The sequence below is a fragment of the Tupaia chinensis genome, unplaced genomic scaffold, assembly GCF_000334495.1.
Source record: "Tupaia chinensis unplaced genomic scaffold, TupChi_1.0 Scaffold143598_1, whole genome shotgun sequence".
NCBI lineage: Eukaryota > Metazoa > Chordata > Mammalia > Scandentia > Tupaiidae > Tupaia > Tupaia belangeri.
Genome location: NW_006203444.1, coordinates 23,762 through 37,951, shown reverse-complemented (window position 1 = coordinate 37,951; position 14,190 = coordinate 23,762). Strand labels below are relative to the sequence as shown.

The following is a 14,190-nucleotide window of genomic DNA, read 5'->3' as shown; positions in this document are numbered from 1 at the left end:
CCAAAAAAAAGAGAGAGAAAGATAGCAAGAGAACAAATAGATTTGTGTGGTAGTCTCAATGAGGTGTGCTGCTGGTTGCACTGGGGTATGCTGTGTCTTAAAGTGGGGTGTTCTCTTGGTCACAGTGAATGGTACTGTGGGCCTTTTAGATTTCTTTGTGGTTCTCAGTGTGGTTTGTTTCTGTGTAGGGTGTTCTGTGGGGCATAATTTTGTCCAGTGGATTTCATGGATTTGTGTGGTGTTCTCAATGAGGAGTGCTGGTGGTCACAGTGGGGCTTTTTGTGGCTTAAATTGATGTGTTCTCTACGTCACAGTGAATGTTATGCTGGGACATTGAGATTCTGTGGGTCTCAGTGAGGTTTTGTTCAGAGTAGGGGGTTCTGTGGGTCGTAGTTTTTTGTGGTGGGTTTCAGGGATTTGTGTGGTGGTCACAATGAGGTGTGCTGCTGGTCATAGTGTTGTGTGATGTGTCTTTAAGTGGGGTGTGCTCCACATAATAGTGAATGATACTTTGAGTCTTTGAGATCTTCTTTGGGTCTCAGTGAGCTTTGGTTCTGAGTAGTGGGTTCTGTGTGTTGTAGTTTTGTGTGGTGTATATCAGGGATTTGTGTGGTGGTCTCTAAGAGGTGTGCTGCTGGTCTCATTGGATGTGCTGTGGCTTAAAGTGGGGTGTGCTCTATGTTATAGTGAATGGTACTTTGGGTCTTTGAGATTTTATGTGGGTCTCAGTGAGGTTTGGTTCTGAAGAGGGTGTTCCATGGTTCATAATTTTGTGTGGTGTGTTTCAGGGATTTGTGTGGTTGTCTTAATGAGCTGTGCTGCTGGTTGCAGTGGGGTGTGCTGTGCCTTAAAGTGGAGTGTGCTTTATATCACAGTGAATGTTACTTTGGGTATTTGTGATTTCTATGTGGTTCTGTGATGTTTGTTATTGATTAGTGTGTTCTGTGTGTCATAACTTTGTGCGGTGGGTTTCAGGGATTTGTACTGTGGTCTCAATGAGGTATGCTGATTGTCGCATTGGGTGTGCTGTGGCTTATAGTGGGTTGTGCTGCATGTCATAGTGAATGGTACTGTGGGTCTTTCAGATTTCTCTGTGTTTCTCTGTGATGTTTGGTTCTGAGTAAGGTGTTCTGTGAGTCATAGTTTTGTGCAATGGGTTTCCATGATTTTTGCAGTGGTCTCAATGAGGTGTCCTGCTGGTTGAAATGGGGTGTGCTGTGGCTTAAACTGGGGTGTGCTCTATGCCATAGTGAATGGTACTGTGTGGGTCTTTGAGATTTTTTCTGGATCTCAGTCAGGTTTAGTTCTAAGTAGGGTGTTCTGTGGGTCGTAGTTTTTTGCAGTGGTTTTCAGGGATTTGAGTAGTGGTCTCAATTAGATGTGCTACTGGTCACATTGGATGTTCAGTGGCTTAAAGTGGGGTGTGTTCTATGTCACTGTGAATGGTACTTTGAGTTTTTGAGATTTTTGGCAGTCTCAGTGAGGTTTATTTCTGATTAGGTTGTGCTGTGGGTTGTAGATTTGTGGGATGGGTTTCATGGATTTCTCTGGTGATCTCAATGAGGTGTGCTGCTGGTTGCATTGGGATGTGCTTTGTCTAAAAGTGGAGTGTGCACTATGTCACTGTGAATGATTCTGTGGGTCTTTGAGATTTCTTTGTGGTTCTTAGTGAGATTTGTTTCTGAATAGGGTGTTCATTGGGTTGTATTTTGGTGCAGTGTGTTTCAAGAATTTGTGTGGTGTTCTCAATGAGGTGTTCTCATAGGCGCACTGGAGTGTGCTGTGTTTTCAATTGGGGTGTGCTGTGGGTCACAGAGAATGGTACTGTGAGTCTTTGAGATTTCTGTGTATATCTCAGTGAGGTTTGGTTCTGAGTATGGTGTTATGTGGGTTGTAGTATTGTGCTGTGGTCTAAATGAAGTGTGCTGCTGGTTGCAGTGGAGTGTGCTGTGGTTTAAAGTGGGGTGTGCACTATGTCACAGTGAATTGTACTGTGGATCTTTGAGATTTATCTGTGGTTCACAGTAAGTTTTGGTTCTGAGTGGGATGTTCTGTGGGTCATAGTTTTGTGTGGTGGGTTTCAGGGATTTGTATGGTCATCTCAATGAGATGTGATGCTAGTTGCAGTGTGATGTGATGTGGATTAAAGTGGAGTGTGCTTTACATCACAGTGAATGGTACTGTGAGTCTTTGAGATTTCTCTGTTGATCTCAGTGAGGTTTAGTTCTGAGTAGGGTTTTCTGTGTGTAGTTGACTTCAGGGATTTGTGCGTTGATCACAATGAGGTATGCTTCTGATCACAGTGGGGTGTGCTGTGGCTTAAAGTGGGGTGTTCTGTGAGTCATAGTGAATGTTACTGTGGGTTTTTGAGATTTCTCTGTTGTTCTCAGTGAAGTTTGGTTCTGAATAGGGGTTCTGTGGGTCGCAGATTTGTGCGGAGGATTTCAGAGATTTTTGTGGTGGTCTCCATGTGGTGTGCTGCTGGTTGCAGTGGGGCGTGCTTTGGCTTAAACTGGAGTGTGCTCTAAGTCACAATGAATGGTGCTGTGGTACTTTGAGATTTCTCTGTGGGTCTTAGTGATGTTTGGTTCTGAGTAGGGTGTTCTGTGGGTCGTAGTTTTGTGCAGTGGGTTTCAGGGAATTGTACGGTGGTCTCATTGAAGTGTGCTGCTGGTCGCAGTGGCGTGTGCTGTGACTTAAAGTGGGGTGTGCTGTGGGTCATAGTGAATGGTACTGTGGGACTTTGATATTTATCTGTGGTTCTCAGTAAAGTTTGTCTCTGAGTAGGGTGTTCTGTGGGTCATAGTATTATGTGGTGGATTTCAGAGATTTGTGTGGTGGTCTAAGTGAGGTGTCTTGCTGGTGAAAGTGAGGTGTGCTGTGGCTTAAAGTGGAGGGTACTCTATGTCACAGTGGATGGTACTGTGGGTCTTTGAGATTTTCTGTGGGTATCAGTTAGTTAGGTTTGGTTCTGAGTAGGTTGTTCTCTGGGTCATAGTTTTGTGTGGTTGGTTTCAGGAATTTGTGTGGTTGTATTAATGAGTTGTGCTGCTGGTCTTATTGTATGTGCTGTGGCTTAAAGTGGGGTATGCTGTATGTCACAGTGAATGGTACTTTTGGTTTTTGAGATCTTCTGTGGGTCTCAACGAGGTTAGGTTCTGAGTAGTGTGTTCTGTGGCTCTTAGATTTGTGCGATGGTATTCAGGGATTTGTGTGGTGGTCTCAATGAGGTGTGCTGCTGGTTGCAGTGCATTATGCTTTGGCTTAAAGTGGGGGTGTGCTCTATGTCACAATGAATGATACTGTGGGTCTTTGAGATTTCTCTGTGGTTCTCAGTGAGATATAGTTCTGAATATGGTGTTCAGTCAGTCATAGCTTTGTGTGGTGCATTTCAGAGATTTGTGCAGTGGTCTGAATGAGGCATGCTGCTGTTTGTAGTGGGGTGTGCTGTGGTTTAAAGTGGTGTGTGCTGTTGGTCACAGTGAAGGGTACTGTGGGTTTTTGAGATTTCTTTGTGGTTCTTAGCGAGATTTCTTTCTGAGATGGGTGTTTTGAGGGCTGAAGTTTTGTGCGGTAGATTTCAGGGATTTGTGCAGTGATCTCAATGAGGTATGCTGCTGGTCCAATTGGATATGCTGTGACTTAAAGTGGGGTGTGCTCTGTGTCACAGTGAAAGTTACTTTGGGTCTTTGAGATTATCTACGAATTTCAGTGTGGTTAGGTTCTGAGTAGGGTGTTCTGTGGGTTGTAGTTTTGTGCATTGGGCTTCAGGGATGTGTGTGATGGTCAAAATGAGCTGTGGTGCTTGGATGTGCTATGCCTTAAAGTGGAGTGTGCTTTATGTCACAGTGAACGTTACTTTGGGTATTTGTGATTTCTATGTGGTTCTCAGTGATGTTTGTTATTGATTAGGGTGTGAGGTTTGCTGCTGGTTGGAGTGTGGTGTGTTGTGTCATAAAGTTTGATGTGCTCTCTGTCATAGTGAATGGTACTGTGAGACTTTGTGAATTTCTGTGGTGTTTTCAAAAAGGTGTTCTGCTAGGTGCAGCGGGGGTGTACTGTGGGTTAAAGTGGGGTGTGCTTTTGTTCACAGTGAATGGTACCGTGGGTGTTTGAGATTTCTTTGTGGTTCTCAGTGAGGTTTGTTTCTGAGTCAGGTGTTATGTGGTGATAGTTTTGTGTGGTGGATTTCAGGGATTTGTGGGGTGGTCTCAATCAGGGGTGCTGCTTGTCCCAGTGGGGTGTGCTGTGTCTTCAAGCAGGGTGTGCTCTATGTCACAGTGAATGGTTCTGTGGGTCTTTGAGAATTTTTGTGGGTCTCAGTGTGTTTTTTTTTGAATAGGTTGTTCTGTTGGACTATATTTTGTGTGGGGGGTTTCAGGGATTTGTTTGGTGGTCTCAAAGAAGTGTTTTTCTAGGCACAGTGGGGTGTGCTGTGGCTTAAATTGGTGTGTGTGGTGGATCATATTGGATGATAGTGTGGGTCTTTGAGCTTTCTCTGTGATTCTCAGTGAAGTTTGGTTCTGAGTAGGGTGTTCTCTGTGTCATAATTTTGTGCAGTGTGTTTCAGGGATTTGTATGGTGGTCTCAATGAGGTGTGCTACTGGTCGCAGTGGGGTGTGCTGTGGCTTAAATTGGTGTGTGTGGTGGATCATATTGGATGATAGTGTGGGTCTTTGAGCTTTCTCTGTGATTCTCAGTGAAGTTTGGTTCTGAGTAGGGTGTTCTCTGTGTCATAATTTTGTGCAGTGTGTTTCAGGGATTTGTATGGTGGTCTCAATGAGGTGTGCTACTGGTCGCAGTGGGGTGTGCTGTGGCTTAAAGTGGGGTGTGTTATATGTCACACTGAATAGTAATGTGGGTCTTTGAGATTTCTCTGTGGTTCTTAGCGAGGTTTCTTTCTGAGTGGGGTGTGCTGTGGCGTAAAGTGGAGTGATCTCTATGTCACAGTGAATGGTACTTTGGGTCTTTGAGATTTTCAGTGGTTCTCAGTGAGATTTGGTTCTGAGTAGGGTGTTCTGTTCATCGTAGTTTTTTGTGGTGAGTTTCAGGGACTTGTGTGGTGGTCTCAATGAGGTGTGTCTTGGGACATAATGGGGTGTACTTTGGCTTAAAATGGGGTGTGCTCTCTGTCACTGTGTATGGTACTGTGGGTCTTTGAGATTTATCTGTGATTCTCAGTGAAGTTTGGTTTGGAGTAGGGTGTTCTGTGGGTCATTCTTTTGTGTGGTGAGTTTCAGGTGTATGTGTGGTGGTCTCATTTAAGTGTGCTGCTGGTTGCAATGGGGTGTGCTGTGGCTTAAATTGGGTTTGCTCTATGTCACAGTGAATGGTACTGTGGGTCTAAGATTTCTCTGTGGGTCTCAGTGACGTTTCGTTCTGAGTAAGGTGTTCTGTGTGTCATAGTTTTGTTCAGTGGGTTTAAGGGACTTGTGTGGTGGTTTAAATGAGGTGTGCTGCTGGTTGCAGTGGGAAGTTTTGTTGCTTAAAGTGGGGTGTGTTATATGGCACACTGAATGGTACTGTGGGTCCTTTAGATTTTTCTGTGGTTCTCAGTGAGGTTTGTTTCTGAGTAGCATGTTCTGTGGGCCATAGTTTTGTTCAGTGGATTTCAGGGATTCATGCAATTGTCTTAATGAGTTTTGATGCTGGCACAGTGTGGTGTACTGTGGCTTAAAATGGGGGTGTGCTGTATGTCACAGTAAATGGTACTGTGGGTCTTTGAAATTTTCTGTGGGTTTCAGTGAGGTTTGTTTCTGAGTAGGGTGTTCTATGCATCATAGTTTTGTGTGGTTGCTTTCAGAGACTTGTGTGGTAGTCACAATGAGGTGTGTTGCTGGTCACATTGGATGTGAATTGGCTTAAACTGGGGTGTGCTCTATATCACAGTGAAAGGTACTATGGATCTTTGAGATTTTCTGTTGTTCTCAGTGAGGTTTGGTTCTCAGTAGGGTGTTCTGTGGGTCATAGTTTTGTGTGGTGGGTTTCAGGTATTTGTGCGGTGGTCTCAATCAGGGGTGCTGCTTGTCCCAGTGGGGTGCACTTTGGCTTAAAGTGCTCTATGTCACAGTAAATGGTTCTTTCGGTCTTTGAGATTTCTTTGTGGTTTTCAGTTTGTTTCTGAATAGGGTGTTCCCTGGTGCATAGTTTTGTCCTGTGGATTTCAGGGATTTGTGCTCTGATCTCAATGAGGAGTGATGCTTGTTGCAGTGGTGTCTTCTGTGTCTTAAAGTTGGATGTGCTCTATGTCATAATGAATGATACTTTGGGTCTTTGAGATTTTCTGTGGGTCTCAGTGAGCTTTGGTTCTGAGTAGTGGGTTCTGTGTGTTGTAGTTTTGTGCAGTGGGTATCAGGGATTTGTGTGGTAGTCTCAAAGAGGTGTGCTTCTGGTCGCATTGGATGTGCTGTAGCTTAAAGTACGGGTGTGCTCTATGTTACAGTGAATGGTACTGTGGGTCTTTGAGGTTTTCTGTAGGTCTCAGTGTGGTTTAGTTCAGAATAGGGTGTTCTGTGGTTCTTGGTTTTGTGCACTGGTTTTCAGATATTTGTGCAGTTGTCTCAAAGAGGTGTGCTTCTGGTCTCCATGGGCTGTGCTGTGTCTTAACGTGGGGTGTGCTGTGGATCACATTGAATGGTACCGTGGGTCTTTGATTTTTTTTTCTGTGGGTCTCAGTGAGGTTTGGTTATGTGTAGGGTGTTCTGTGGGTCATAGTTTTGTGCGGTGATTTTCAGGGATTTGACGGTTGTCTCAATGAGGTGGGCTGCTGCTCATAGTGGGATGTGCTGTGACCTAAAGTGTGGTGAGCTCTTTGTCACAATTAATGGTACTGTGGGTCTTTGAGATTTTCTGTGGGTCTCAGTCAGTTTAGTTCTAAGTAGGGTGTTCTGTGGGTCGTAGTTTTGTGCAGTAGTTTTCAGGGATTTGTGCGGTGGTATCAATGAGGTGTGCTGCTGGTCACAGTGGGGTGTGGTGTGACTTAAAGTGGGGTGTGATCTATGTCACAGTGAATGGTACTGTTGGTCTTTGAGATTTTCTGTGGCTCTCAATGCGGTTTGGTGCTAATTAGGCTGTTCTGTGTGTCATAGTTTGTTCAGTGGGTTTAATCAATTTGTGTGGTAGTCTCAATGAGGTGTCCTGTTTGTCGCAGTGGGCTGTTCTGTTGCTTAAATTGGGGTGTGTTCTATGTCACAGGAAATGGTACTTTGGGTCTTTGTGGTTTCTCTGTGCTTCTCAGTGAGGTTTGTTTCTGAGTAGGGTGTTCTGTGTGTCATAGTTTTGTGTGCTGGATTTCAGGGATTTGTATGGTGTTCTTAGTGAGGTGTGCTTCTGGTCGCAGTAGGGTGTGCTGTGGCTTATCAATTTAAGGTACGTTAGTTAGAGGTTAAGCCTCTGTAGCGCAGATATCACCAGACACAATTGCTGAAATCACATGATATTTTATTTCCTTACTGACACTCTATTGCAGTGCAGGCTGGTGAATATAGTCAGTTCCATGTGATCTTTAGTTGACTGAAGCATCAATTTTATCTTTACTGTACTATGCTGTAGAGTAGGGCTTTTTAATATAAATTTCTGTAATGATTTAAGTGAATTATTTCTGCATTGCTCAGCTTAATACCTTCTAGCAACATGGGATATTTGAGTCTTTAATTTTAATTTAATTTCAGTTAAATGTGTTTGAATTTAAAGTAAACAGAAGTGACTGTAGTGAACTAAATAAAATCTTCAAATATGAACAGTTTTCCTGATTTAAAAAAATAAATAAGAGTAAACATATTGGAGGTAGCGGGGAAAAGATATTTTTAAAAGGTTTCAATATGTCTGGTTGCTACTGCCCCATTCTCCCAATTATGGTACAAAGGAACATAGATTCATGGCGCTGTATCGGACCTGCTGGAGTTAGGCTGTGAACGAAACCCTGGCTTTGTATACACACTAGTTGTAACACAGCAGAGACCTGTCCTTAATGCCACAACAAACGGGACTGTATATTGCATCCATTGAATGGCTAAAGCTGTTTACTACTTTATTTAGATTGATTTTATAAAAAGGACAAGGAGTATAAATAAAGGGCAGCTATTCACTGATTGGAAAACTCCATTTCCGACCATTTCTTCAAGTGATTGTAGCTTTATTTCTTTTTTTGTCATTATATTGACTACTTATTTATAATAAATGATACATTTCATACACAGGCTTCATTGCTGATTCTTTTAACAGATGGGATTTATTGTCATATTAATCATGTAAACATTTGAGAAAAGCAATGTTTGAATTTCTTTAAAAATACATAGAAGGTAGGAATTAATTTCAGGTAGGTCTACACATTCTAAGAATAATTCATCTTTGAAACAGGATATTTGACCTGAATTGCCACATTTAAATGTTATTTAAAATCTTACCCATAAAATATTTCCAGAGGCACTTTCCAAAACTCACTCATGTCAGTAAATTAATACAAATTTTCCCATTCAAATATCAATACAGCAATAGTGTTTTAAAGTTATCCAGTCTATTTCTGATCATAGGAAGGAATGCCTTTGACATACAACAATCTGAGTGGCATGCCCTAAACTATGCGAGAAACCCTCATGGTGTACTGCAGGAACTCCTGAAGGTCACACAGGATGAGGCGCATGGCGGTTTTCTTCTCCCAACCAGTCAACTCATTTAGCATTTCCACCAGGCTGGCAGTTACCTCTGGGGCAGGGCCCGTTATGTCACATGGGCAAGATACCTGATGGGAAACATAGCAGAAGGATTATTCACATACAGAAAAAATTCCTTTGTAAGGCACAGGTGTTCTAGGAGGTAGGGAGATGTCCAAATCTGTACTGACTGACATGATGGAAGCAACTGTTCTCACTGGCTGAGGTAGGGGAGGTCATTCTACACGAGCCCACACTGCATAGGGCCCTTTCACAGCAACTGAATTCTAACCATTCCTCAACTGCTCTGTCACAAATGACATGCTAAGCATCAAAAAGGATAATCTACTGTGATACTTATTTTCTATTCCATTTTCTGAATAAGTGCTTGACATAGTAGAAATTCAATAGATAAATAAAAGACGTAGCTCTAGCCAGTTTATTGGATTTTCCTAGGTCTCTCCATAGTATAGTTTCTCCAACAAACCTTTGCCATCTATTAGGCATCTGTTGGGAGTTACTGATCTGATGATATACAGAGGATGGGAAACTCCTCTCTAGAGATCTAGGGGTATAGAGATAAGTAATTGTGGGAGGCATTGTGCCTCCAAGTATGTCTGCATCATTGGCATCACCATGGACCCTTTTAGAAAAGAAAATTTTAGGCCCTCTGTAGCCCTGCTCAACCAGATTGGCCATCACAGCAAGATCCCACTGGGAGTGCCGTTCATAATAAAGCCTTAGAAGTCCTGGTGGAGGAGAAACCACTAGAAATGGCAGAGGTACAAACAGCATTCATTCCAGTGCCCTTCTGCTCACACTTTGCTTGGCTCATTCACACACTGCCCCTCAACTCTCCAGTCTCTGCTCTTTGAATATCTAGCTCTTGGAGACAAAACAATTGGTACCTCCTCAATCAGCCTGTAGTCTTTGCCTATAACCCAGCAATAATACTGTAATAAAAGGAAAAGTAGCAAAAACTGTTGAAGCAATCTTAATGAACAAATGTCACTAGTAGTAATTTAAATATTCATATTTTCTCTCCAACCTTGGTGGAGGAGTTAAAGTGGCTGGAAGCCACATTATTAAATCTGCAGTTCAATTCCTGAACCTGCAGCTTCAAAAACAAGCCAAGCAGTGTGTGTGAATTTCCCATCATCATGATGGGAAACAGTAATATGTTAAAATATTACAACAGAGTAATTTTCATAGGAGTTACCTCTTCTCCTGTGAATGAGCAATCACTCTGGATATGTTTTTGTAAATTAGACACTAAAATCCACATCTCTTAATCACTTTAATTACAGTAATAAAAGAACTTTGCAGAAGAGATCCAAAACCCATTCCAATAACAAATATTTAAGCTACCAGAAGATTTCTCAGACCCTTTCATGAACATGAAACTTTCAATTTGAAGCAATATTGCACTTGTGATATATGGAGGATGGGAAACTGCTTCCTGGGGCCTGTCTTCCCTATACATAGGGATGGAATGAGGAAATATTTACCTTTTTGTGCAGGATATCAAAGAGGGCTTTGGTAGCAATTGGCAGAGCATTAGAGCTTGCCTTATTATTAAAATTTTTCTGGAGGTATTCCAGGTACACCTGAAACTCCAAAAGACCAGTACTGATTCTTCGCAGGCAAGTCTCCTAAGAAGAAAGATAGTAGACAATTTGGTATTACTAGGAAATAGAATCCAATTTAAAAGTTAAATTCCTATACTTTAGTATCTTCCTTCTCTTGCTCTCTAGGGACCATCACGTATCTGTTCAACATCGTCTTGTGTGACGTAAGACAGCACTAATTTAGATTGCTGCACTGTCAGAGAAAGCACTTTCATAATATTATTAATAACCCAGCAAATACTAGAATATGTCAAGTAAATCCTTCTCCGAGACTCATTGGGGCCTTTCTGATATTTCAGTCCTTATCAATGTTGGACAGACCCTTCTCTTTATGGAATAATTAACCATGTGAGCAGATCATCTGTTCATCTGTGCAGAGAAGGGCGAGGAGTATGACTATTGAAATGAGGACATGTCATGACCTATTCAGGGGAGCCAAAATTGAGAAAAGAGGCATAATAGTCTCACAGAGGAAGTACAAGGTTAACCTGAAGGTGTTGCTAGAATTTGACAACTGTAAAATTTCCCAACTAACAGAGACATCTCTGGCCATAAGTTTCCTAGAATGAATCACATTGCAAAACTTCAGGGAGGCTTCATTGTCAAATTTACATGTGTTCTGATCATTGTATCCAGTTTTTGTTGCCTGCCTAGGTCTCTATGTCTGTAACAGCAATGGCATGCACAAGGGAATACTTTTGCCTATGGCATAGTGAAAAGGAATGGGATGAGTTCATACCTTATCAAATGTAGTGTGTAAGCATTTGTCCTGCTCAGTCAGTTTTGGAACATTCATATTGTTTTTCGACAGTGCCACCTTGCTTTTGCAGATGTCAGTTGGCTCATCAAACTGAGAAAGAACACCAGAATTCTCATCATATTAGTGTCCCTACAGCAAGCCCCACCCCAGGATCAATTCATGTTCTACCAGAGGCAGAAAAGCTTAGGAAAATGAAGTCATAACCCGTTGGCATCCATCTAAGAAAAATTGAGTGGAGCATAGAGTACTTGCATTTAATCTGAGGTTCACCTGTGACTTCAGGCTGGTACTAACTCTGAGTTAGAGTTCCCTTATCTTTAAACTGAAGTTATGAAACACATGCCTTGTTTAATTTCTATTTTGATTCCACATCATATTTGTGTAAATCATTTGGAACATGGTAGATATTTCATGTATGACAGCAGTTTAGGTAATAATAGGGTGAAAATAGTGTAGCCATTATGGGACTATCTGGAAGGAATTTTCGAGATCATATAATATAACTCCACAATTTTGAAGATGGAGGCTATATTTGTATACAGAATTCCAGAGAACATGAAAGTAAACTTACAGCAACTGTCCTTCAATCCTGGCACCTAATGACCTTTCCAGTGTTCTTTTACTTCTACCAACTGAGTCCAAACACCTTGAATTTTGAATTGATACAAGCATTAACCTACTTATGGTTTTGCCACTTTGAGGGCTCTAGTATGAATCTATTCTATAATATATAGAATCCATATATTAAGGGGAATGTCTTAGGGGAGACCTAACTGCAGAACTTACGTATCTATAAGGTCTGCACCTGTCCTGAGAAATGGAATGCTTATTTTAGTTGGCACTTTTTTTCATTCCCCCAAAGGTCTGATGGAATAAAGATGGTTTATAGACATTATTTTTGATTACAGAAAGGTCTACCTGGCGAAACAATGATACTTGGATCATGCCAGGTAAGCAGCTGAAATCCCTAGGTGCTTGCATCAAACTTCCATGGAGTTTATTCAACAATGAAGAGCTTCCTGAGTACAACAGTTATGATAAACACACAAAAGTCTAGTCTGCCCATTGTAAAGTGTAAATGTAAGGTGCCCAAGAAAGCAGCCAAGTCTAATAAATGTTAATTATGAATCTATATTAATATCCTATCAACAAGCCTGCTCACCTCCTCTTTCAGCTTATCGATTTCAACAAGAAGAGAGTTGATGAGTCCTTCCGTTTTCTCTGGTTCTGTGGTGGTGGTTTCAGAAGTAGCCATTGCTACCAGCATCCCCAGAAGGATGGGACCTAAAGTGACTATATCCAAAGGAGAAATAGAGTCAGTAGGGCTTAGGCTGTATATGCACAACAAGGAGGTCTTTCTAGTTCTTGGACACTTTTCACCCTCATTTTCACTACCACCCAAGGGCTACACGCCCTTCTTTCTCACACAGGTGTATCCAAGCCTATAGTTTTCTTTCACTTACTTGTCGAGAAGAAGGTCATTGCTGGACTCCTGGTAGGTAGATAGAAGGCTCTTTGGTCCTGGTCGACTGAGAGACGCGATGTGCCTCAGATGTTCTCGGCCTCATATATATTGGGGTTGAATCACTGATCTTGAGATGATTGTGAAAATTCTATATTTGATAACCATCTTTGTTGACTGGTTGCATTGAGATCAGGGGAAGCGGAGTGAGTAGAATCCTTTTGATTGTGTAATACAATGTTCATTAGCCTCCCAGGTATTCTGCTCTCTCCCTTTGGTTTCAACAAGTTCATGTGCCCTAGGGAAAAAAAAAATGTGAGAAAAAAGGAAAACATCTTCTGCTCGGACATTCAAATGAAACAAAAAAATAAAGAGATAGAGTACAAAGGTCATGACATAGACAGTTCCTCGTGGGGTACCTCCTCAATTTCTCTTCCTTTCTCTCAATCTTTATTTCTCATATGCACATTGCTCCTAGACAAAATTTAAAAGAACAAAGAAGGAAAAATGTCTTATGGCAGGAAGTTCAAATTTTTACAATAATTTTCCCTTTATTGTGAAACATTAATTGTTCAAACAAACAAGGTCCTTTGAGTTAGGTAACTGGCCAAGCTTCTCTTGCACCATCACCTTGTACAAAACCTTCTGTTAAGTGTTTTTATGATAGAAATCCCCATTGCTCCCTGTGCATAGTTACTACCATTATTCTAACATCCAAATATGGCTGTCTAGAAGAAGGGGCCTGAAATAACATCATGTTTTCTGGCCATGGCAGCTAGGATAAGTACACTTGTGTGAGCGTGGGAATCAATATTTGTGGGTCTACTTGGTGTGACAGCATGTGCACCGAGCACATTGCTAGCATGCATCGTTGTTAGTGTTCGTATCTTGGGGGCGGGAGGGATGTGCTGGTTAGGAATGGGCTTACCTTACTTTAAAGTCTCAGTGCAATGTCCTGAATTGTACCATGACAGCATTCTTCATTTGAATATCAATGAGTTTTCTAGATTGAGATGTATTCCTCATTATGTTGGTGACTCCTCTTTTTACTCTTAATTTTAGGATTACATCAAAACTTAGAGGAAGTTACAGGTTAGAGATTTCTCATGGGTCTCCTGTTCCAAACTTTCCATCTATTTTACTAAGTCTGAAACACCAGAGAGGCCATGCTGTCAGCATTTTTACTGAACCCTTCATTACTGGATTGTACCATTGCTGATACTGATTGAGGTGACTGACAGCTGTGACAGCTATTCTAACTGAGCATATATGGGGAAAAATACAAAAAAGAAGATGACTTGGTTTTCTTTATCACCTCATTTATGTTTGGCTGGTCCTGACTGTGTGTACCAGATTACCTGTCCATGACTGCTTCTTTCATATGATCACGGTCTTTATTGAGAATCAAATACATTTGAGAATAAGAAGAGAAAGTTATTTCCATTCAACACTTAAGCTTTCAGTAGTGTTTTCCACTTGTCATAGTTTTTGATGTGGTGTTGTGCTTTGTCTGTAGTTAGGGTGTTGGAAATGGGTGGGTCTGTTATTTGACAGCAGTTTTATCCTGAGATACTCCCGGAAAATAAGAGGGAACTTACTGGGTATTAGGGTACTTCACAGGGAGTTGTGAGAAGATTTCAAATATAAAATGTTTTAATATATTCTTGGACTGAGTCCCACTGTGTTGAT

General features: G+C 41.6%; 1 protein-coding gene across 1 annotated transcript; it reads right to left on the bottom strand.

Moving 5' to 3' along the window:
• Nucleotides 1–8,572: 8,572 nt before the first annotated feature.
• Nucleotides 8,573–12,294, bottom strand: LOC106733357 (interleukin-6-like). The gene is made up of 4 exons (XM_014582421.1): nt 12,202–12,294; nt 11,019–11,129; nt 10,160–10,303; nt 8,573–8,740 (listed from the first exon to the last, which is right to left on the bottom strand). The coding sequence occupies exons 1-4, from the start codon at nt 12,292–12,294 to the stop codon at nt 8,573–8,575; spliced, it is 516 nt and encodes a 171-aa protein (XP_014437907.1).
• Between the last annotated feature and the right edge of the window lie 1,896 nt (nt 12,295–14,190).